This window comes from Salvelinus sp. IW2-2015, linkage group LG36 (assembly GCF_002910315.2).
Source record: "Salvelinus sp. IW2-2015 linkage group LG36, ASM291031v2, whole genome shotgun sequence".
Classification (NCBI taxonomy): Eukaryota; Metazoa; Chordata; class Actinopteri; order Salmoniformes; family Salmonidae; genus Salvelinus; species Salvelinus sp. IW2-2015.
Window position 1 is genome coordinate 28,810,781 of NC_036875.1, and position 21,582 is coordinate 28,832,362.

The 21,582-nt window shown below is 44.7% G+C and overlaps 2 protein-coding genes across 4 annotated transcripts; one reads left to right on the forward strand and one right to left on the reverse strand.

Annotated features, from left to right (window-relative positions):
* Positions 1-3,062: 3,062 nt before the first annotated feature.
* Positions 3,063-15,932, forward strand: LOC111959724 (serine/threonine-protein kinase Nek5). Of its 2 annotated transcripts, none has more exons than XM_023981507.2 (21): positions 3,063-3,144; positions 3,573-3,711; positions 3,852-3,948; positions 4,113-4,210; positions 4,521-4,604; positions 4,722-4,792; positions 4,991-5,077; positions 6,134-6,188; positions 6,277-6,477; positions 7,069-7,162; positions 11,533-11,657; positions 11,819-12,069; positions 12,188-12,266; positions 12,411-12,527; positions 12,620-12,700; positions 12,899-13,006; positions 13,125-13,328; positions 13,519-13,735; positions 14,384-14,512; positions 14,764-14,902; positions 14,989-15,932. In XM_023981507.2, the coding sequence occupies exons 2-21, from the start codon at positions 3,583-3,585 to the stop codon at positions 15,311-15,313; spliced, it is 2,691 nt and encodes an 896-aa protein (XP_023837275.1). In that variant the 5' UTR covers positions 3,063-3,144; positions 3,573-3,582; the 3' UTR covers positions 15,314-15,932. The 2 variants fall into 2 exon arrangements, with proteins under 2 accessions (XP_023837275.1, XP_023837276.1); XM_023981508.2 differs by having other exon boundaries at positions 11,539-11,657.
* Positions 15,811-20,289, reverse strand: LOC111959727 (GDP-Man:Man(3)GlcNAc(2)-PP-Dol alpha-1,2-mannosyltransferase-like). 2 transcript variants are annotated; one of them, XR_011474943.1, is made up of 4 exons: positions 20,200-20,289; positions 19,172-19,641; positions 18,542-19,003; positions 15,811-16,519 (listed from the first exon to the last, which is right to left on the reverse strand). XR_011474943.1 is itself a non-coding variant. In XM_070437612.1 (4 exons), the coding sequence occupies exons 2-4, from the start codon at positions 19,234-19,236 to the stop codon at positions 16,511-16,513; spliced, it is 312 nt and encodes a 103-aa protein (XP_070293713.1). In that variant the 5' UTR covers positions 19,237-19,641; positions 20,200-20,289; the 3' UTR covers positions 15,811-16,510. The 2 variants fall into 2 exon arrangements, 1 of the variants encoding a protein (XP_070293713.1); XM_070437612.1 differs by having other exon boundaries at positions 18,766-19,003.
* Positions 20,290-21,582: the final 1,293 nt, after the last annotated feature.

The window sequence follows — 21,582 nt, forward strand, 5'->3', positions numbered from 1 at the left end:
ACAGTGCATGTCAGAGCAAAAACCAAGCCAGGAGGTCGAAGGAATTGTCCGTATAGCTCCGAGACAGGATTGTAGGAAGGGTACCAAAACAATTATGCAGCATTGACAGTCCCCAAGAACACATTGGCCTCCATCATTCTTGAGTGGAAGAAGATTGGAACCACGAAGACTTCCTAGAGCTGGCCACCCGACCAAACCGAGCAATCGGGAGAACCAAGTTTGACCAAGAACCTGATGGTCACTCTGACAGAGCTCCAGAGTTCCTCTGTGGTGATGGGAGAACCTTCCAGAAGGACAACCATCTCTGCAGCACTCCACCAATCAGGCCTCTGTGGTAGAGTGGCCAGACGGAAGCCACTCAATAAAAGGCATGTGACAGCCCGCTTGGAGTTTGCCAAAAGGCACCTAAAGGACTCTGACCATAAGAAACAAGATTATCTGGTCTGATGAAACCAAGATTGAACTCTTTGGCCTGAATGCCAAGCGTCATGTCTGGAGGAAACCTGGCACCATCCCAGCCAAGACAACGCAGGAGTGGCTTCAGGACAAACTTCTGAATGTCCTTCAGAGGCCAGACTTGAACCCGATCGAACATCTCTGGAGAGACCTGAAAATAGCTGTAAAGCGATGCTCCCCATCCAACCTGACAGAGCTTGAGAGGATCTGCAAAGAAGAATGGGAGAAACTCRCCAAATAKAGGTGTGCCAAGCTTGTAGCTTCATAACCTAGAAGATTTGACGCTGTAATCGCTGCCAAAGGTGCTTCAACAAAGGGTCTGAATACTTATGTAAATGTATTATTTCAGTTTCAATATTGCAAACATTTCTAAAAACCTGTTTTTGCTTTGTTATGGGGTGTTGTGTGTAGATTGATGAGGGTGAGAAAAAAAACAATTTAATCCATTTTAGAATAAGGCTGTAACATAACAATGTTGAAAAATCAAGACGACTGAATACTTTCCGAATGCACTGTAAAAGTATAGATGCTTTCCTTTTAATACACATGTTCATTCTTTTACATTTGGCAACCTCATCCATTCCTGTCCTTATGTCAGCCCTATTCATGTGAACACATTTGCCACTTGTTTGAATGTAGTCATGCTGGCTTCGCCTCTGTTGTCATTGGATCCTGTTCACTGTATGCTGTTTATTTTGTGTGGTTGCATTTGCTTACYTTTGCTCCCATAGCAGTATGTCTCATCTCTGATAGCTATCAATTGACGTGTATTATAACTATAAGCCCTGTTATATGATCATAGTGGAAATATCTCTGATTAAGATCCTAATGAGTTGGACCTTGCAGAAGGGTATCATGGGAGAGATGCCAGATGGGTTCTGCGTGTTCACCTTCACACCGACGTARTCAAGGTGATGAGGGTCCTATGGATTTTTCTACAGCATGTAGAGTACATATGCTTTTGTGAGCACCTTTTTGATATTGTTTTGAATAACCAATCCTTACTTTCTCTAATTTTAGTTAGTCCATGTTGGGACAATCTTTTTTAATTTCTCAGAATGATCAAAATTCTGTGACTTACACTCCCATCTCAAGAACATCCTGCTTTCTCTGTCACCCTGTTCTAAACACACACACACACAGATGGCAGGGGAACACGTAGACAGGCGACAAGAAGAGACCGATATAGCAGTCGTTAGACTCCTGTCGTAAGCTAGTTCCCTCTGTGAGGAGGGAGATGCCAGCGATCAATAAGGCTGTCAGCCCAGAGTAGGAAGACTTCCTGTCATAAATTTATGAGGCCTGTGCTGAGTCACTGATTCATGGGATATGTTCTTTGAATTCTGTTGCCTGATGTTCTTGAATGGTTGCTGTCACTTCACACCAGAAAGGATGAATGATTGAATAGCTCTTATATATGTGGGCCACTGCACTGACACAGGTTAGGGACAGGAAGCCTGGTCAAGTCTTGTGGCTCGTGTATTCATAAGGATCGCATCAAATAGATTGAAGTTCAAAATATCTAAGAGACATATCAGTATGACTTCATTTTTGTTAAGAAAAGATACAGTACAGGTTAGAATCTAAAGTGATGTGCATGTGTGTATTTCGGGCTGTACGTGTTTCCATGTTTGCATCGTGGGAACATTGCTCCCAGTTAGAGGAGGAATCTGTGAAGCGTATTTGCACACAGAGGGCTGGCCATCCACTGACCCTGTGGGAGAGCTCAGCTCTGTTGACAGACCACAGAGATGCTGGTAATGCAGGGGATTACATGGAGTGCTATGAGTCTGATGCCTCGTAAAGAGTCACTGATCCCACATACAGTAGAGGCCTTATGGCTAGCTGGTGTCCTGTGTTTCTGCTCGCAGGCCTGGGCTATAGGGTATAACTTACATTGGCATTAGTTGGTCCAGCTGCACCTTATCCACTGACTGGTCTGGAGCACAAACACACTCCCTTGCATTTCAACTTTGGGTGTGATATAGGCTAATCTTGTAACAGCCATATGATCCCTGGGCCTTGAATAAGCCAAAAAATTCAGCTGCCATACCAAGTTTTAAAAAGTGACTTGTCTTTGCACTTGCCGCAAACCCATATCAGATTACCAGTCAAAGATAAATTAAAGATAGAATTGCATTATTAATATACATTCCATCAATCATTGATGCATAACCATGTCATCATGGTATGTATTGATATTTATAATGTGGTGTCGACCATTTCATTGGAACACATTTGTCCCTCATTAAAAGTGTAATAATAACTGAATGCACTGAGGATATATGTATGATACATTTCAGGCTCTTGACACCACTAGTTTAGATGGCTCCTGTTACCTAATCCATCTCAATGAAGTGTGCTTTCGGTGTTGGTTATTTTGCTCAGTGCTAAACATTTGATTCAGCATTGCCAGAATATTCCATTGAAAGAAGTGTAACAAACATTGCCATAAAATCTCTCTCTCTCTAATAATTAGCCTTTGAAATATGACACTCCCAGTATTTGGCTCCAGGTAGACAATTGTATTGAAGACATTGCCTACAAGTCCCAGAGTACTTWGCTTTTTTGTGCATCCTGCCATCAGTGTCAACATACTTTTCCGGTTAGATTTAACTCTGTTGAAAAACACACATCACCACATAGTGTTCCCACAAATGTACATTTGAAAGGGAACGTGTCGTCTTGGTAAGTACCACTTTTGTTTGTTTGTTTTTAATGTAAAGTAAAGCCCAATATTACACCAAAGAAGGTTAGTAAACTAGCTAGCAGACAAGCTAGCACATCGGCTCTGTGTATCTATCGCCATGGTAACGGGCTCGTGCTGTCCTGGCGTTTTGGCAGCTGATTTTGTGGGTATCATCTGATCCATCCTATCCCCAACCAATGACAGGAATAGTGCTATCACCCGCCATCACGTCTTGCTATAAATAAATGTGTCGTGGTGAATTAAGCATATGAAATCCAAACCATTCTCGTGTGTGTGTGAAATTGCATTATACAAGTTCATGCACTTAGAGGTCTCATTTTCTGAGAACACACAAGGATGATTTGTAAATGTATGACGATAGCTGTGTGTTTTCAAAACCCCTAAGTTTCTCCCACTGTTTCCTCAGGTGTGGTGTTATGAACCAGTATGAGGTGGTCCATCAGATTGGAGAGGGGGCATTTGGGAAGGCCTTCTTGGCCCTGGACAGGGACAGAGACTGGGGTGGTGAGAGCCAGTGCGTGGTCAAAGAGATCAACCTCAGAAAGGTACCAACCATAGACTTATCTGTGATGCTCATCAAATCATAACCAAGCCTCTACACAACCGACTGCATTGTTTTAACCAGTAGGCCAGAGATTTGTTATGAGAATTTCCATCCCCTTTTTTGTTGCAATGTCATTCATAGATGTCACCTATGGAAAAGGAAGCATCCAAAAAGGAAGTAATTCTGCTTGCAAAGATGAAGCATCCAAATATCGTCACCTTTTTCAAATCATTTCAGGGTTTGTATTCAGTCAATATGTCTGTCTGTGTGTGTGTGTGTGTGTGTGGGGTGTGTGTGTGTGTGTTGTGTGTGTGTGTGTGTGTGTGTGTGTGTGTGTGTGTGCATACATGCGTACGTGCTTGCTTGTGTGTGATGTTGATCAGTTTATCCTGTCTGAAACAGAGAGCACTAAACTTTACATAGTGATGGAGTACTGTGATGGAGGAGATCTGATGAAGAAGATCAGTATGCAAAGAGGGGTTATGTTTACTGAGGAGCAGGTACAGACACACACACACCACAGGAGGTTGGTGGCACCTTAATTGGGGAGGACTGGCTCATGATAATGGCTGGAGCGGAATGAGTGGAATTGTATCAAATACATCAAACACATGGTTTCCATGTGTTGGATGCCATTCCATTAGCGCCATACCAGACATTATTATGAGCTGTACTCCACTGAGACACACACACACACACACACACACACACACACACACACACACACACACACACACACACACACACACACACACACACACACACAGGGTTCAAGGAAAGACTCATGTAAACTATTTTGTTCCCACTCAGATAGTGGATTGGTTTGTACAGATCTGTTTGGGACTGAAGCACATCCATGACAGGAAGGTTTTGCACAGAGACATCAAAGCACAGGTATTAAACAGCTGTCATAGTCAGACAAAAGCCACATAGACATCAAAGCACAGGTACCACTTATAACAACTTGATCTACTCTGATCATTGTTTTGTTTTTGTATTGCTTTCCTCTAGAATATATTCCTTACCAAGAAGGGGATGAAAGCCAAGCTGGGAGACTTTGGCATTGCAAGAATGTTAAACAAGTGAGTTTCTATGATAGTGGCAGAAGACTCACAGCCAGGAAAGAGACTACTGGTATTTTCTCCATAACAGCTGCTGATTACAGAGAGCTAGGACATGTTCCAACCATGTTATTAACATTCCACATTGCCCCAACCATACTGTTACATTGTGTATTACCACTCATGTATATTTATGTTCTGATGAATGTGATTGGCTAGTACCATGGAGCTTGCCAGGACCTGTGTTGGGACGCCATATTACCTGTCTCCTGAGATCTGTGACAACAGACCGTACAATAACAAAACGTATGTACCATATTATCCTCCCTTCTTTTTATTACTCTCTCTCTCTCACTCTATCTATCGATGTCTTTCTCTCTTATTCACACACAGCCTCCCACTGGACACAGACGTCAGTTCAACGTCTAGTTTTGATTTACATTTGTTGGAGTTGTCAACTAACATGAATTCAACATGAAATCAACAACAAAAAATCACCATGCTGTTGGATTTAGGTAAAAAATTGGGTGAAAAAAAARATGAAATCCAGTTAGTTTGTCATCACATAGCTTTTTTGGGTTGAAATGATGTGGAAACAACGTTGATTCATCCAGTGTCTTGGCCTGCAAAAGTAAAAGCCAAAATGTCAGTGTTGTGTTTTGGTGAAATTAGCTACTGTAACTCTACCTAGCACACCCACAAGATTTCCTGTTATGCTGTTATGAGTTTAGACAACCCAAAAATAGACCCTGTGTTACTTTCTACCAATAACATATGTCGGCGGTGTCTAATATGGTGATATGTTACCTGATGAGACACTGACTGACTGTGGGGAGAAGTTAACACATTTATTCAGTATATGGACATAACTGTTGTGTTGCAAACACCTTGCTCCATCTGAACAATCAAAACATTGTGTGACATAACGTATTTCGTGTTGGAACTTGTGTGTTTGTGTAAACCGTGAAGCAAGCATACAGGACTGTAGAGCATTAGCTAGCTGCCTGATCAATCAGCCATGTGGCTGCAACAACGCCACAATATTTTCCATCATACTCTCATTCTGGCTTGTCTGAAATGGGTGTCCTCCCTCCATTAATAGGCGCACATACACATACACACTTTGTCTAGGCAGCTATTGTTCTGCTTTCTAGAACTGGGCTGTTTTGACACTAGCTGGGATAGAGAGGGCGCTCCCTGAGTTTCACTGTCATTTATGTGTCATTTCCCCTCTATTAGCTCATCATATATATCAGTAACTGCCATCCACCATTACCACAGTTGCAAAGTATCCTTGTGCATTTTATAATGATTGCTCTTATATTCAACAACAATCTTTGACTGGTTCTCTCTGTTCCTCAGGGATATATGGTCTCTGGGCTGTGTCCTGTATGAGCTCTGCACCCTCAGACATCCAGTAAGCACTGCTACAAACACACGAATGCACACACATATGCACATGCAATTCAATTCACTATCTCAATAGTATTTCTCTCCACCTGCAGTTTGAGGGCAACAGCCTGAGGCAGCTGGTAGTGAAGATCTGTAGGGGGCGCTATAACCCAGTCTCCACCCGCTACTCCTACGACCTGCGCCTGCTGGTCACTCAGCTGTTCAAGGTCAGCCCGCGAGACCGGCCCTCCGTCAACTCTGTCCTCAAACGGCCCTTCCTGGAGAAACACATCAGCAAACACCTGGACCCCCAGGTAACTACTAGGGTACCAAGAAAGGGACTGGAGGCTCGGCCGGTAACCTTTCTATACGTTCCCCCTTAGGCTTAGATAATTATAAACAAAGGGGTGACTTTCTGTTTACAGAAATTAACATTGAAATCTTTTTGGGTTGAAACGGTTAAACAAAACTTGCACAACCCAAATGTCCTAACTACTCACACTTTGTAGAAGTCTTGTGACTTCTTGTCAAGAACAGATATTATTAGCTTGCATGTTTGTGTGTGTGTTTTTGGTTTTACTATCCTTGTGMGGACCAGAAGTCCTCACAAGGATAATAAAACAAGGAACATTATGCCAGTCCCCTCAAGAAAACATATTTTAGCCTTAGGGGTTAGGTTTATGGTTAAGGTTACAATTAGGGTTACAATTAGGGTTAGGAGTTAAGGGTTTGGGGTTAAGGTTAGGTTAAGGACTAGGGAAAATAGGATTTTGAATGGGAATCAATTGTTTGGTCCCCACAAGGATAGTAAAACAAACATGTACAGTGTGTGTGTGTTATTGTATTATTGTGTTAACTTCAGGATGTCCTGTGCTGTTTCCTTACTCTGTTCTGGGTGTTTCTAGGTCATTGAGGAGGAATTCAGCCACACAGTGCTGCACAGAAAGAGAGCTGCAGGCCCACTGCCTAGAGTGCGGGCCGCACCAGTACAGATCACCGGTACACACGCTTAAGGGACATAAGCGAAAAGATTGTATTGCTGTATTTCTGTCTGAGTCCAAACATCCCCTTAACATAATCATTAGCTTTTCTCAGAATGGTTTCAGCCACACATTACCCAACAACAAAGTTTCCTACTTAAATAGGCTTGGCTCATAGGCTTGGCTTCACAGTAGCTGTGATGAAATGTTGTCAGTTACACCACCTGGTGGTTAGGGTCATAGCATTCTCTCCAATATCTGTTCATCGTCATCAGAATACATTCACTAAAACTCTTGGCCTCAAAACCAGTTGCACAGAACTGAACTGTGAGCACAGTTCAAAGATTCCTGGGCATGAAATGTAACTGACGTCAGCCGTGTCTCTCATTCTCAGAGTACAATCATCTGGTGAATGGCAATAGATGTTGTCATTCTATTAGGAAGCATGCCAGTGCTGACGTCAATTCTGGCACCTGTATTGTTATGGTACCATTATAGCAACATTGGCTTGTCTGGGTATGCCAACTCAACATCACAATGATGTCAAATCAAATCAAATTGTATTTGTCACATGCGCCGAATACAACACCTTACAGTGAAATGCTTACTGAATAGCCCTTAACCAACAATGCTTTAAGAAGATTTTAAGAAAGTAAGTGTTAAGTAAAAAATAGAAAATAAAAAACAAAAGTAACAATTAATCAAACAGCAGCAGTAAAATAATAATAGCGAGCCTACAGTTGAAGTCGGAAGTTTACATACACTTAGGTTGGAGTCATTAAAACTATGTTTTTCAACCACTCCACACATTTCTTGTTAACAAAATATAGTTTTGGCAAGTCGGTTAGGACATCTACTTTGTGCATGACACAAGTCATTTTTACAACAATTGTTTACAGACAGATTATTTCACATTTATCACAAATCCAGTGAATCAGAAGTTTACATACACTAAGTTGACTGTGCCTTTAAACAGCTTGGAAAATTCCAGAAAATTATCTCATGGCTTTAGAAGCTTCTGATAGGCTAATTGACATCATTTGAGTCAATTGGAGGTGTACCTGTGGATGTATTTCAAGGCCTACCTTCAAACTCAGTGCCTCTTTGCTTGACATCATGGGAAAATCAAAAGAAATCAGCCAAGACCTCAGAATTTTTTTCTCCAAATGCCTGAAGGTACCATGCTCATCTGTACAAACAATAGTACGCAAGTATAAACACCATGGGACCACGCAACCGTCATACCGCTTAGGAAGAAGACGCGTTCTCTCTCCTAGAGATGAACGCACTTTGGTGCGAAAAGTGCAAATCAATCCCAGAACAACAGGAAAGGACCTTGTGAAGATGCTGGAGAAAACAGGTACAAAATTATCGATATCCACAGTAAAACGAGTCCTATATCAACATAACCTGAAAGACCGCTCAGCATGGAAGAAGCCCCTGCTCCAAAACCGCCATAAAAAAAGCCAGACTACGGTTTGCAACTGCACATGGGGACAAAGATTGTACTTTTTGGTCTGATGAAACAAAAATAGAACTGTTTGGTCATAATGACCATCATTATGTTTGGAGGAAAAAGGGGGAGGCTTGAAAGCCGAAAAACACCATCCCAACCATGAAGCACGAGGGTGGCAGCATCATGTTGTGGGGGTGCTTTGCTGCAGGCGGGCCTGGTGCACTTCACAAAATAGATGGCGGCATGAGGGAGGACAATTATGTGGATATATTGAAGCAACATCTCAAGACCTCAGTCAGGAAGTTAAAGCTTGGTCGCAAATGGGTCTTCCAAATGGACAATGACCCCAAGGATACTTCCAAAGTTGTGGCAAAATGGCTTAAGTACAACAAAGTCAAGGTATTGGAGTGGCCATCACAAAGCCCTGACCTCAATCCCATAGAAAATTTGTGGGCAGAACTGAAAAAGTGTGTGCGAGCAAGGAGGCCTACAAACCTGACTCAGTTACACCAGCTCTGTCAGGAGGAATGGGCCAAAATTCTAAGTTTGTGGAAGGCTACCCAAAATGTTTGACCCGAGTTAAACAATTTAAAGGCAATGCTACCAAATACTAATTGAGTGTATGTAAACTTCTGACCCACTGGGAATGTGATGAAAGAAATAAAAGCTGAAATAAATCATTTTCTCTACTATTATTCTGGCATTTCACATTCTTAAAATAAAGCGGTGATCCTAACTGACCTAAGACAGGGAATCTTTACTAGGATTAAATGTCAGGAATTGTGAAAAACGGAGTTTAAATGTATTTGGCTAAGGTGTATGTAAACTTCCGACTTCAACTGTATATACAGGGGGTACCGGTACAGAGTCAATGTGCGGGGGCACCGGATGGTCGAGGTAATTGAGGTAATATGTACATGTAGGTAAAGTGAATATGCATAGATAATAACCAGAGAGTAGCAGCAGCGTAAAAAAGGGGTCTGGGTAGCCCTTTGATTAGCTGTTCAGGAGTCTTATGGCTTGGGGGTAGAAGCTGTTTAGAAGCCTTTTTGATCTAGATTTGGCGCTCCGGTACCGCTTGCCGTGCGGTAGCAGAGAGAACAGTCTATGACTAGGGTGGTTGGAGTCTTTGACCATTTTTATGGGCCTTCCTCAGACACCGCCTGGTATATAGGTCCTGGATGGCAGGAAGCTTGGCACCAGAGATGTACTGGGCCGTATGTATTTCCCTCTGTAGTGCTTTGCGGTCGGAGGCCGAGCAGTTGTCATACCAGGCAGTGATGCAACCAGTCAGGATGCTCTCGATGGTGCAGCTGTAGAACCTTTTGAGGATCTGAGGACCCATGCCGAATCTTCTCAGTCTGCTGAGGGGAAATAGGTTTTGTCGTGCCCTCTTCATGACTGTCTTAGTGTGTTTGGACCATGATAGTTTGTTGGTGATGTGGACACCAAGGAACTTGAATCTCTCATCCTGCTCCAATACAGCCCTGTCGATGAGAATGGGAGTGTGCTTTGTCCTCCTTTTCCTGTAGTCCACAATCATCTCCTTTGTCTTGATTACGTTGAGGGAGAGGTTGTTGTCCTGGCACCACACGGCCAGGTCTCTGACCTCCTCCCTATAGGCTGTTTCATCATTGTCGGTGATCAGGCCTACAACTGTTGTGTCATTGGCAAACTTGATAATGGCGTTGGAGTCGTGCCTGGCCATGCAGTCACAAGTGAACAGGGAGTACAGGAGGGGACTGACCATGCACCCCTGAGGGGCCCCCGTGTTGAGTATCAGCGTGGTGGATGTGTTGTTACCTACCCTTACCACCTGGGGGCAGCCCGTCAGGAAGTCTAGGATCCAGTTGCAGAGGGAGATGTTTAGTCCCAGGGTCCTTAGCTTAGTGATGAGCTTTGAGGGCACTATGGTGTTGAACGCTGATCTGTAGTCAATGAATAGCTATCTCACATAGGTGTTGCTTTTGTTCAGGTGGGGAAGGGCAGTGTTGAGTGCAATAGAGATTGCATCATCTGTGGATCTGTTGGGGCGGTATGCAAATTGGAGTGGGTCTAGGGTTTCTGGGATAATGGTGTTGATGTTAGCCATGACCAGCCTTTCAAAGCACTTCATGGCTACAGACTTGAGTGCTACCTGTCAGTATTCATTTAGGCAGGTTGCCTTAGTGTTCTTGAGCACAGGGACTATGGTGGTCTGCTTGAAACATGTTGGTATTACAGACTCAGTCAGGGACAGGTTGAAAATGTTAGTGAAGGCACTTGCCAGTTAGTCAGCGCATGCTGGGAGTACACATCCTGGTAATCCGTCTGGCCCTGCGGCCTTGTGGATGTTGACCTGTTTAAAGGTCTTCCTCACATTGGCTACAGAGAGAGTGATCACACGGTGTTACTTGCCTCGAAGCGAGCATAAAAGTAATTTAACTCTTCTGGTAGGARCGTGTCACTGGGAAGCCCGCGGCTGTGCTTCTCTTTGTAGTCTGTAATGGTTTAGCAAGCCCTACCACATCCGACGAGAATCGGAGCCAGTGTAGTACGATTCAATCTTAGTCCTGTATTGACGCTTTGCCTGCTTAATGGGTCGTCGGAGGGCATAGCAGGATTTCTTATAGGCTTCCGGGTTAGAGTCCCGCTCCTTGAAAGCGGCAGCTCTACCCTTTAGCTCAGTTCGGATATTGCCTGTAATCCATGGCTTCTGGTTGGGGTATGTACGTACGGTCACTGTGGGGACGACGTCATCGATGCACTTATTGATGAAGCCAGTGACTGATGTGGTGTACTCAATTCCATCGGGGGAATCCCGGAACACATTCCAGTCTGTGATAGCAAAACAGTCCTGTAGCTTGTGATATTTCATCACAATGATTTACCTCCTATCTGTTAGCTGCATACTGTATGTATCTCCTTTTTAATTCATCCTCTGTTGGGTCCAGAAATAGTCCCCAAAGCCAGAGTCTCAGAGAGGCCTCCTCCTCGGTCGAAGCCTGGGCCCTCGGTGAAGAAACCGCCCCCCAAACCAGATTGGAAACCCCCTACCAGAGTCATGCCACAGCACAAAGTAACTCACCTGTCTAAAGATCAACTATATCAGTTACTCCTACAGTAGCCTACTACTGTATAACAGCTACAACATGAAAGCATGTTCCTAGAACTGTACCACTGAAATTCCATTTTATCTTGTTCCATCTTATCTTTTGGGTTTATGTTTTTGTTCATCAGCCGTTTCATCCACGAGCAGCACAGATTAGGGTTCCAGTGGCCAGACAATACGGTCAACAGAACCCCYGGTGGGACGGTCAGGCTGAAGTCAACCCTTACGACCACCACTATGCCCAGCTGGACGCCATCCAGAGGAGATACTCTCCTCTACCTCCTCGTCCTCCTCTTCCCTTCTGTCATCCTCCGGTGGTTCAGGAGAGACCTGTGGAGCGCTATGATGACAGAGAGAATCACCCAGAACCTTATCAATTGTGAGTGTTCAGTCAAGCATAACCATAATTATAGAATAATGAAGTGTTCTTCAAACCTGGTCCTTGCGAGATACAGGGTTTGCAGGCGTTTGTTAATTTGTGTGTGTTCGGCCTTCAGGGTGGCTGCTGCTCATGATGAATACCGCCAGAGGAGACAGGAGGCCAACCAGTACAAGCTGAGGGCAGAGAAACAGCTGGTGGGTCTCAGGCTGTATTATGCTGAAACAGAAGCCAGCAAACAGCTGGCTGTTAAATACTAGAAAAACTGGATATGCTGCTGATGTATTGTAACTGTAATATCTGTAAATATGAACCCTGGCCCTTCCTTTTTTCACCCCCAGGGCCTGCGGCCCTCCACAGCAGACACTGAGCGTTACAGACAGCCTGAGCAGGACCAGGGGGCAGGGCGACCTGCACATCCACCCACACCTCACGACAGGAGGCAGGATGGGCAGCAGGTAAGACGGAACGGCAGGAGAAGGTGCAGAAAAGTGAATACGTGATTTATTGTTTATTTGTCAAACATTCAGGTTCATGTCTATATGTATAGGAGTATCTACGGAAGTTGCAGCACATCAGACAGCAATATTATAATGAGATGAGAGATATCAGAATGAGAGCTGATGCTGAGGTAAACACAACAACATATTGACATAAAGGTTTCTCTGTCATTCCCTATGCCCTACCATTCTTTATCACAACCACGTGCTATCTGCATAACACCACTGCACGTTTCTAATACCATTCTCACTGTACCAAACACAGATTTTTCCAGAATTTAAGTCTATATAATGACATTGATATTAACAGAACAGACATATATTTTCAGCCCCAGCCACAAGTGAAACCAGGCACATACCTGGTAGAGAAGCCTAGACACATAGAGCCACCAACACATAGTGGAGACCAGGACAGAGACAGACCCCAACCTGACCAGGTAAGACCAGGGGCTTATTGCGAACGTTCACATAGAAATGGATTGTGTTAAACAGAAGTCTCTCACAAGAAATAATAATTTCAGGCCTGTATCTTACATTTCTATCTGCAACATTTAGGACATTGAAGGGGCCCTGAGACAGATCAGGCAGGAGAACAGACTGGAGAGGAGAGAGCTACAGAAGAAGCACAAAGACAAGAAAGCTATCATGTTTGAGATCAAGTTAAATGACGAAAGGATTCAAGAGGATGAAGACAAAGAAAAAGAGGAGAAGAGGGATGAGGAGAGAATAGAGGAGGACAAAAAGGAAGACGAGAAAGAGGTAAAAGATGACATGTTACCATGTTGCCCAAGTGAGTATGTTCATTTCAACGTGGTGTGTGACTTCACTTAGGACAATGGTGGGGCTCTCAAGCATCTCACCGTTTACCCGGTGTGTGTGTCTGTGTCTGTCTGTGTGTCTGTGTGTCTGTGTGTCTGTCTCTCTGTCTGTCTGTCTGTCTGTGAGTGAGGTGGACCCACTGAACCAGACCCTGAGCTTCCAGGCAGGGGAGGACCTGAGGCACAGGGATTGGTCCGGGGCAGGATTGGGGGCAGGGCAGGATGAAGGCACCCCCAGGTCTGAGGTGAGGAAGGGGTGGGGCCAGGCAGCACCACAGACCCTACTGGATGCCCTGGCTGAGATGGACGTGTCATCAGTGTGTACCACCATGGCTGTGCCTGAACTGGGTGAGTGGAAGGGACACAATGGAAGAATCTGAATTGCATACTCCTCGCGTCCTCTCTCCTTGCCTCCTTCTCAAAACCCATTGGATGAGAAAGCCAGCGGTCCTCCAATGGGTTTTGAAGCGGCCAGGACCAATACCTCCTCTGTCCTTCGTGTTCCAGAAACCGATAAGTGGTCAAGGAGAGTGTCAATTCGTTAGTAGGCGAACCGAGGAGTATGCTACCCTCCTCAATTACCTACTTCGCCAAAGGATCCACAAGAGTATCCTCCCAGCGGCAAGTGCGGATGTGTTTTTTAATCCGCCACACCCCCTTTAAATCAGCTGTTGTTTTCTTGCAGGAGGAAAACTTAAACATTTAAAAACTATACGCTACTTATCCTTTAATCTATAAAATGTCTTGAACAACTAACTTAAATAGTTTTACGAATGTACACATTTATTTTGGAATTTCACCCTGTATATGGAATTTGCCTGATGACATGTGATTGGAGAAGGAGTCTAACTTCATACAAGTGCATTTTTGTCCACTTTCCCTCTCCTTGCCGCCTCTCCTCAAGAGAGGACGCAGGAGTTTAAAAAAACCAATTAAGATCTTCCCTTAGTGTCAGTGTTCAGCAGGGTCAGTACTGTACTCTCTTCCTTCCCCCAGGTGACGCTGCAGATCTCAAGGGGAAGGCAATAGGGGAGAGGAGACAGTGGGGAGAGGGTCCCCCCAACACCCTGCTCCATGCTTTGGGCCAGGCTGAGCTAACCTCCACCCTGGACTCCGTAATGCCAGGTCAGACTCCTCTTAGACTTGACCCCAGGGTTTTAGATTGATAGGGAGAATCTCGATTGTATACTCATCGCGTCCTCTCTCCTCGCCTTCTCAAAACCCATTGGTGGAGAAAGTCACATGGACGGGACCTCTGGCTTTGGGTTTTGAGAAGGAGGCGAGGAGAGAGGAGGATGCAATTGAGATTCTTCCCAAGTCTAGGATTCTCAAATACAAGAGCACAGCAATTAGACACCTTTCTCCTTCCCTCTTAGAACCATTGACTGAGAAAGACCGCGCCAAGGAGCAGGAGAAAGAGGGAGCCGAAACAAAGGAAAAAGCAGAGGAGAATAAAGACTCAGATGTGGAGATGGACGAGGAGCGTCTAGAGCCCAGGTCGGATGATGACGACACGTGAGTGTGACACTGGTTTGATGCTGACAATGTGCTTGTGTTACTAGGCCAACCTTTATGACATTTCTCAATCTCTCCTTCCTCAGGAACTTTGAGGAGTCTGAAGATGAGCTGAGAGAGGAGGTGGCAGAGTCAATGATGAACCTTTTTATAATGGAGGATGGAGAGAGTGTGAAAGAGGAGGGAGAGAAGGTTGTAACAGATGGAGTAGTGGGGGAAATAGAGTTAGTCAGGAAACTAGATCTCCAGCAAATACACCCTGTGATAGAGCCCACTGGTTACACCTCCATAGAGGGTAAACCCTCTCAGACTCAAGCTGTAGGGTGTGAGACTCGGGCAGAGCAACCAAGGGATACCCAGGTTTCAGACGAGGACTGTGAGGCCAATAAGAAGCAACAGCCAGAAAATTAGTTTTCATATTATTTAGATTTAAGTGAAACGATGACAAGGACCTTGTTATTGGATTCCTTTCTACAAAAAACAGCAAGTTTGAGTAAGCTGTCTTTATAATTTTCAGCAAAATAACTTGCATATTTTTTTCTTGGCTATAGACGTCACAGGAGGTCGGTGGCACCTTAATTGGGGAGGATGTCCTCATGGTAGTGGCTTGAGTAGATTGGTATCAAATACATGGTTTTGCTCCGCTGCAGCCTTTATTATGAGCCGTCCTCACCTCAGCAGCCTTCACTGCAAACCTGTGGCAAGAATAGGTAACACTTGGCCCAAACTTGAACCTAGTAGACATCTTACATTTTTCTAAACTGCAGGTTAAAGTTTGGTGCTACCTAGTCTTGCCATAGGTTAGCAGTATAACATAAGCAGGCAGACAAGTATTTGGGTGTTGAAAATGTTTCAGTATTGTGGTTACATGGCGCAACTTCTAAAGACTAAATCCAAATAAAATACAACAAGGTAGAATTTTTTTTATTCAGACATGAACAATACATGTACTTTTCCAAAAGCAAGCATTGTTTGTAAATTTTCTGCACATTAAATCAGTAACATTTGAGCCATGGTCCCTTACAGAGAAGGCGGAGAAAAAAATAAAAATAGCACAATGATATTTGGTCATTCTTCGCAGGTGAAACCAGTACAGAAACCTCTATTCAGGATCAAATGCTTTTTGAGTGTAAATGTATAAATAGAATGTCCACCACGTCACTTCACTGTAACTCTATCAAGACAGAGCAGGTAAGATAAGCATTCTTATTTATTCATATTAATAAAGCCAGCAAAGCGCCGATAGACCATCAGCGATACAACATTCTCGGCCAATCAGGCCTGTGAGTGCTGCAGAGGGGAGGGGCTTCAGTCTGAGGTGGGAGTGATTGGTCTTCCTTCTTCGCTGCTGTGTTCCCATCAGAGGTTCCATGGAAGACAGGAAGCTAGAGTCAAACTCATGGTTTGAGAAACGGTGTACGGACCGCCGGGAGTTCCGCCGGATCTTCATCGTGCCGCCAACGACAGGGTCAGGATGGTCTCCATGGCAGTGGCATAGCTGTCCTCGCTGTCGGCCAGGAAGCCAGTCTGTCCACCCTCGTAGGGAACCACGATGTCCAGCTTGGGGTAGCCGGACTTGTGAACCAGGAGTCCCTGCAGCCATACATTCTACGACACCTGAGACAGAAGAGAGGCAGAGTAGGGACAGGGATCACATTTACATTTAAGTCATTTAGCAGACGCTCTTATCCAGAGCGACTTACAAATTGGTGCATTCACCTTATGATATCCAGTGGAACAACCACTTTACAATAGTGCATCTAACTCTTTTAAGGGGGGGGGGGGTTAGAAGGATTACTTTATCCTATCCTAGGTATTCCTTAAAGAGGTGGGGTTTCAGGTGTCTCCGGAAGGTGGTGATTGACTCCGCTGACCTGGCGTCGTGAGGGAGTTTGTTCCACCATTGGGGTGCCAGAGCAGCGAACAGTTTTGACTGGGCTGTGCGGGAACTGTACTTCCTCAGAGGTAGGGAGGCGAGCAGGCCAGAGGTGGATGAACGCAGTGCCCTTGTTTGGGTGTAGGGCCTGATCAGAGCCTGAAGGTACGGAGGTGCCGTTCCCCTCACAGCTCCTGTCTCTTATACACATCTAGATGTGTATAAGAGACAGTCTTAGTAGCGGATGCGAGCTTCAACTGGAAGCCAGTGGAGAGAGCGGAGGAGCGGGGTGACATGAGAGAACTTGGGAAGGTTGAACACCAGACGGGCTGCGGCGTTCTGGATGAGTTGTAGGGGTTTAATGGCACAGGCAGGGAGCCCAGCCAAAAGCGAGTTGCAGTAATCCAGACGGGAGATGACAAGTGCCTGGATTAGGACCTGCGCCGCTTCCTGTGTGAGGCAGGGTCGTACTCTGCGAATGTTGTAGAGCATGAACCTACAGGAACGGGTCACCGCCTTGATGTTAGTTGAGAACGACAGGGTGTTGTCCAGGATCACGCCAAGGTTCTTAGCACTCTGGGAGGACACAATGGAGTTGTCAACCGTGATGGCGAGATCATGGAACGGGCAGTCCTTCCCCGGGAGGAAGAGCAGCTCCGTCTTGCCGAGGTTCAGCTTGAGGTGGTGATCCGTCATCCACGCTGATATGTCTGCCAGACATGCAGAGATGCGATTCGCCACCTGGTTATCAGAGGGGGGAAAGGAGAAGATTAATTGTGTGTCGTCTGCATAGCAATGATAGGAGAGACCATGTGAGGATATGACAGAGCCAAGTGACTTGGTGTATAGCGAGAATAGGAGAGYGCCTAGAACAGAGCCCTGGGGGACACCAGTGGTGAGAGCACGTGGTGCGGAGACAGATTCTCGCCACGCCACCTGGTAGGAGCGACCTGTCAGGTAGGACGCAATCCAAGCGTGGGCCGCGCCGGAGATGCCCAACTCGGAGAGGGTGGAGAGGAGGATCTGATYGTTCACAGTATCAAAGGCAGCCGATAGGTCTAGAAGGATGAGAGCAGAGGAGAGAGAGTTAGRTTTAGCAGTGCGGAGCGCCTCCGTGACACAGAGAAGAGCAGTCTCAGTTGAATGACTAGTCTTGAAACCTGACTGATTTGGATCAAGAAGGTCATTCTGAGAGATAGCAGGAGAGCTGTCCAAGGACGGCACGTTCAAGAGTTTTGGAGAGAAAAGAAAGGGATACTGGTCTGTAGTTGTTGACATTGGAGGGATCGAGTGTAGGTTTTTTCAGAAGGGGTGCAACTCTCGCTCTCTTGAAGACGGAAGGGACGTAGCCAGCGGTCAAGGATGAGTTGATGAGCGAGGTAAGGGAGAAGGTCTCCGGAAATGGTCTGGAGAAGAGAGGGGATAGGGTCAAGCGGGCAGGTTGTTGGGCGGCCGGCCGTCACAAGACGCGAGATTTCATCTGGAGAGAGAGGGGAGAAAGAGGTCAAAGCACAGGGTAGGGCAGTGTGAGCAGAACCAGCGGTGTCGTTTGACTTAGCAAACGAGGATCGGATGTCGTCGACCTTCTTTTCAAAATGGTTGACGAAGTTTGGCATCACGAGTTTGGCATTTACAATACTTGTCTAAAAGATAAGATTAATACCCAAGCCAAAATGCTCGTTCCACATAGTGTGCACGCCAATGGTGCCATCCATCAGCTCCCTCTTTAGCTCCTCAAAGGAAGCGTTGAGTTTAAACTCTACCCTGTCAGTCACACACAGCTCCTGGCCCAACCCCTTAGCATCAACACTATCCTCATCCTCCTGGTTATGGCAGCAACCAATCAACACCAGTCTGAGACTCCCGCCCTCCCGGGCCCGCCCCTTTCCTCTCCAGAAGCTTCTGAAATGCCCTTTTCTGTAGCCGGTAGTCTTTTTCTGGTCAGAACTGACCCACGGACACTATCGAATGGCACTTCCTGTCTCACCTCATCCTCCAATGGCATGTCAATGAAGAAACGGACGTCACAGGGCAGGTAGACCATGCCTGTGCAGCTGGGGAGGCGCCACAGAGCCGGGATGTGGCCCAGTGTCCAGGTTGAGTTGACCATGATGACATCGCTGCAGGAGCCAGCTAGGCCGTAGAGCAGAGCGAAGGCACAGTAGTACATCACCTTAACCGTACTAAGGACAGGATTAGTAGAGATGTAGTCTGCATTGTTGAACCTGTAGGGATTGTAGGAGGGAGTGGATGATTACAAATACTGCAGAGGAAAATCAATTTGATAACTAGGCCTATAACAAAGACACACTATTAAAGAGCACATTATCTTCAGTATCACAATTAATAACAATATCAATATGCTTTATGTAATTAAAATAAACAGTACTGACCTGGGGTTCCTCTCACCACAGAAAGCATGTTGAGTTTTTTGTTTTTTTACAGCGACAGTGCACATTAATCAACGTTTCAGTAAAAGTGCCAGTTTTAGCCAGCTGGCTAATTTTCAACCGCAGTCCCTGGGCAGGTTATTGTCAGTACTGACGGTGGGGAAGTGCACATAGCTGCCCACCCTGCATCCTCCCAGGTAGCGGAAGATAGGCAGAGTGAAGGCATAGCCCATGAAGTCCAAATAAGAGGCCTGGTATAAAGGATGTGAGGGCTTCCCAGCCCAGGCACATGGTGTCCATGCTCTGCCCCAGCAGGGTAAAGTGAGGGTAGGAGCTAGCCTCAAGCAAGAGACGGTTCTTCAGGAATATGAAAGTCACTGGACGAGACAGCCTGATGWTGAATCATTGTCGTGGCACCCTCCAGAATCTACTCCCCCGTGACACCGGTGTACACAACAGAGATGTTTGGGTATCTACAGGTGGGAAGACACAGAAGAGACATCTCAACATATCAGGAGATGAAGTAATGGAAAACACAGGTTATGAAGCTCATGAGCACTCTATGAATGCATTGAAATCTAAAAATAGGCTCAGACAGTGTAAACCTGCCTATTCTGACTTCTCTGTAGCCACATTCGGACACCCATGGCCAGTAGAAACAAGCAGCGTCAGCACCAAGTTCAGACACACACATGGCAGCACCATGGCCCATACTAATCTGTTAAAAGACAGGAAGAATTATACTACTAGCGATAACACCATGGTGGCTGACTGACTGGTTCTCAGTAGCTAGTTAGCTATGAATTTAACACCAGTATTTGACAATGTTATGTCGATACAATGAACTCCGATTTTAAAATGTATTTTCTTAGTCATAGATATGGCTACTAGCTAGCTATGACTGTCACTTGTTCTTTCTTCATATAGCCAGTTTCTGTTGGCAATAACTGTAAGGTTAAGATAACTACGATCTGCATTTACTACGACAGGTGTTAGAAACAAAGCAACATAATTTATTTAATGATTATTACCTGATGAAGTCGCATGAGCACAGAGACAGATGATGATGATGATGATGATCATGGCCAGCCATCTTGACAACACAAACTTTGACACCGGAAGTATTTGTAGCGCTGTCTTTTGAGGTGCGTGTATGTGATTGGTCCATATTTAGTCGTTTACATAGGATGTCAGAATTAAAGCTACACGCTGCTTGATGGCTAAAATATGCATTGGTGGAAAAAGTACCCAATTGTCATTCTTGAGTAAAAGTAAAGATACCTTATTATTAGAAAATGACTAAAGTAAAAGTGAAAGTCACCCAATAATATACTACTTGAGTAGAAGTCTAAAAGTATTTGGTTTTAAATATACTTAGTATCAAAGTAAATGTAATTGCTAAAATATACTTAAGTATCAAAAGTAAAAGTACAAGTATAAATCAAATTCCTTATATTAAGGAAACCAGATGGCACAATTCCAACACTCAAGACATAATTTACAAATGAAGCATTTGTGTTTAGTGAGTCCGCCAGATAAGAGGATGAACAGGGATGTTCTCTTGAGTGTGTGAATTGGACCATTTTCCAGTCCTGCTAAGCATTCAAAATGTAACAAGGGCTTTTGGGTGTCAAGGAAAATGTATGGAGTAAAAAGTATATCATTTTCTTTAGGAATGTAGTGAAGTAAAAGTAAAAGTTGTCAAAAATATAAATAGTAAAGTAAAGTACAGAAAACTACTAAAGTAGTATTTTCAAGTATTGTTATTTAAGTACTTTACACCACTGAAAATATGCAGTTGAACACAACTAACTAGTATTCAGATGGACATTTTAAAGACATTAAAAGTGCCATAATAGTGTGACTGTTCACATACACTTGCTGTGCAAGATACATGTTATTCAGACAACTACTCAGACAACTACTCAATGCTACATAAAGAGAATGACACCAGTACTGGGAATGTTCAAATTTAGCACAAGATTAGTGCTGATGACTTAGATGAGCGATAGAGGTCTTTGGCTATTCAGGCCAAGATACAGTAGCCTCAGTATTGGTTCCTTCATAGTCATGTTAGTTGTTCACTATTGTGAGTTGTGTCTTTTCTCCATACAGAAGACTCGAGAGACTCTTGGTCTGGTTCTTGAAGTTCCAGTAGCAGGCTGGGGTGCAGGCAAATAAGATGAAGGGCACCCTGTGTAGTCCAAATATGTTGTAGCACGGCCAGATCACCTTGAGTCCAGGTCCGTACATAGAACCCCTACAGCAGTCACATACACTCACCCTGGCAACACAAAAAAACATGCACACACACACTACGACACAAGTCACCCCTTTAACCTCTTTAAAGCATGGCCTTTAGCTATTATAATGTACTTGATCAGTTGTATCTGACCAGGGCTGTGTGTACCTGC

Bases quoted from the DNA above. Each gene is read 5' to 3' on its own strand.
- LOC111959727 (XM_070437612.1), bottom strand. From the start codon at position 19,236: ATGTGCACTGTCGCTGTAAAAAAACAAAAAACTCAACATGCTTTCTGT. The intron at 19,004-19,171 runs GTCAGTACTGTT...CAATCCCTACAG, and splicing joins TGTGGTGAGAGGAACCCCAG to GTTCAACAATGCAGACTACA.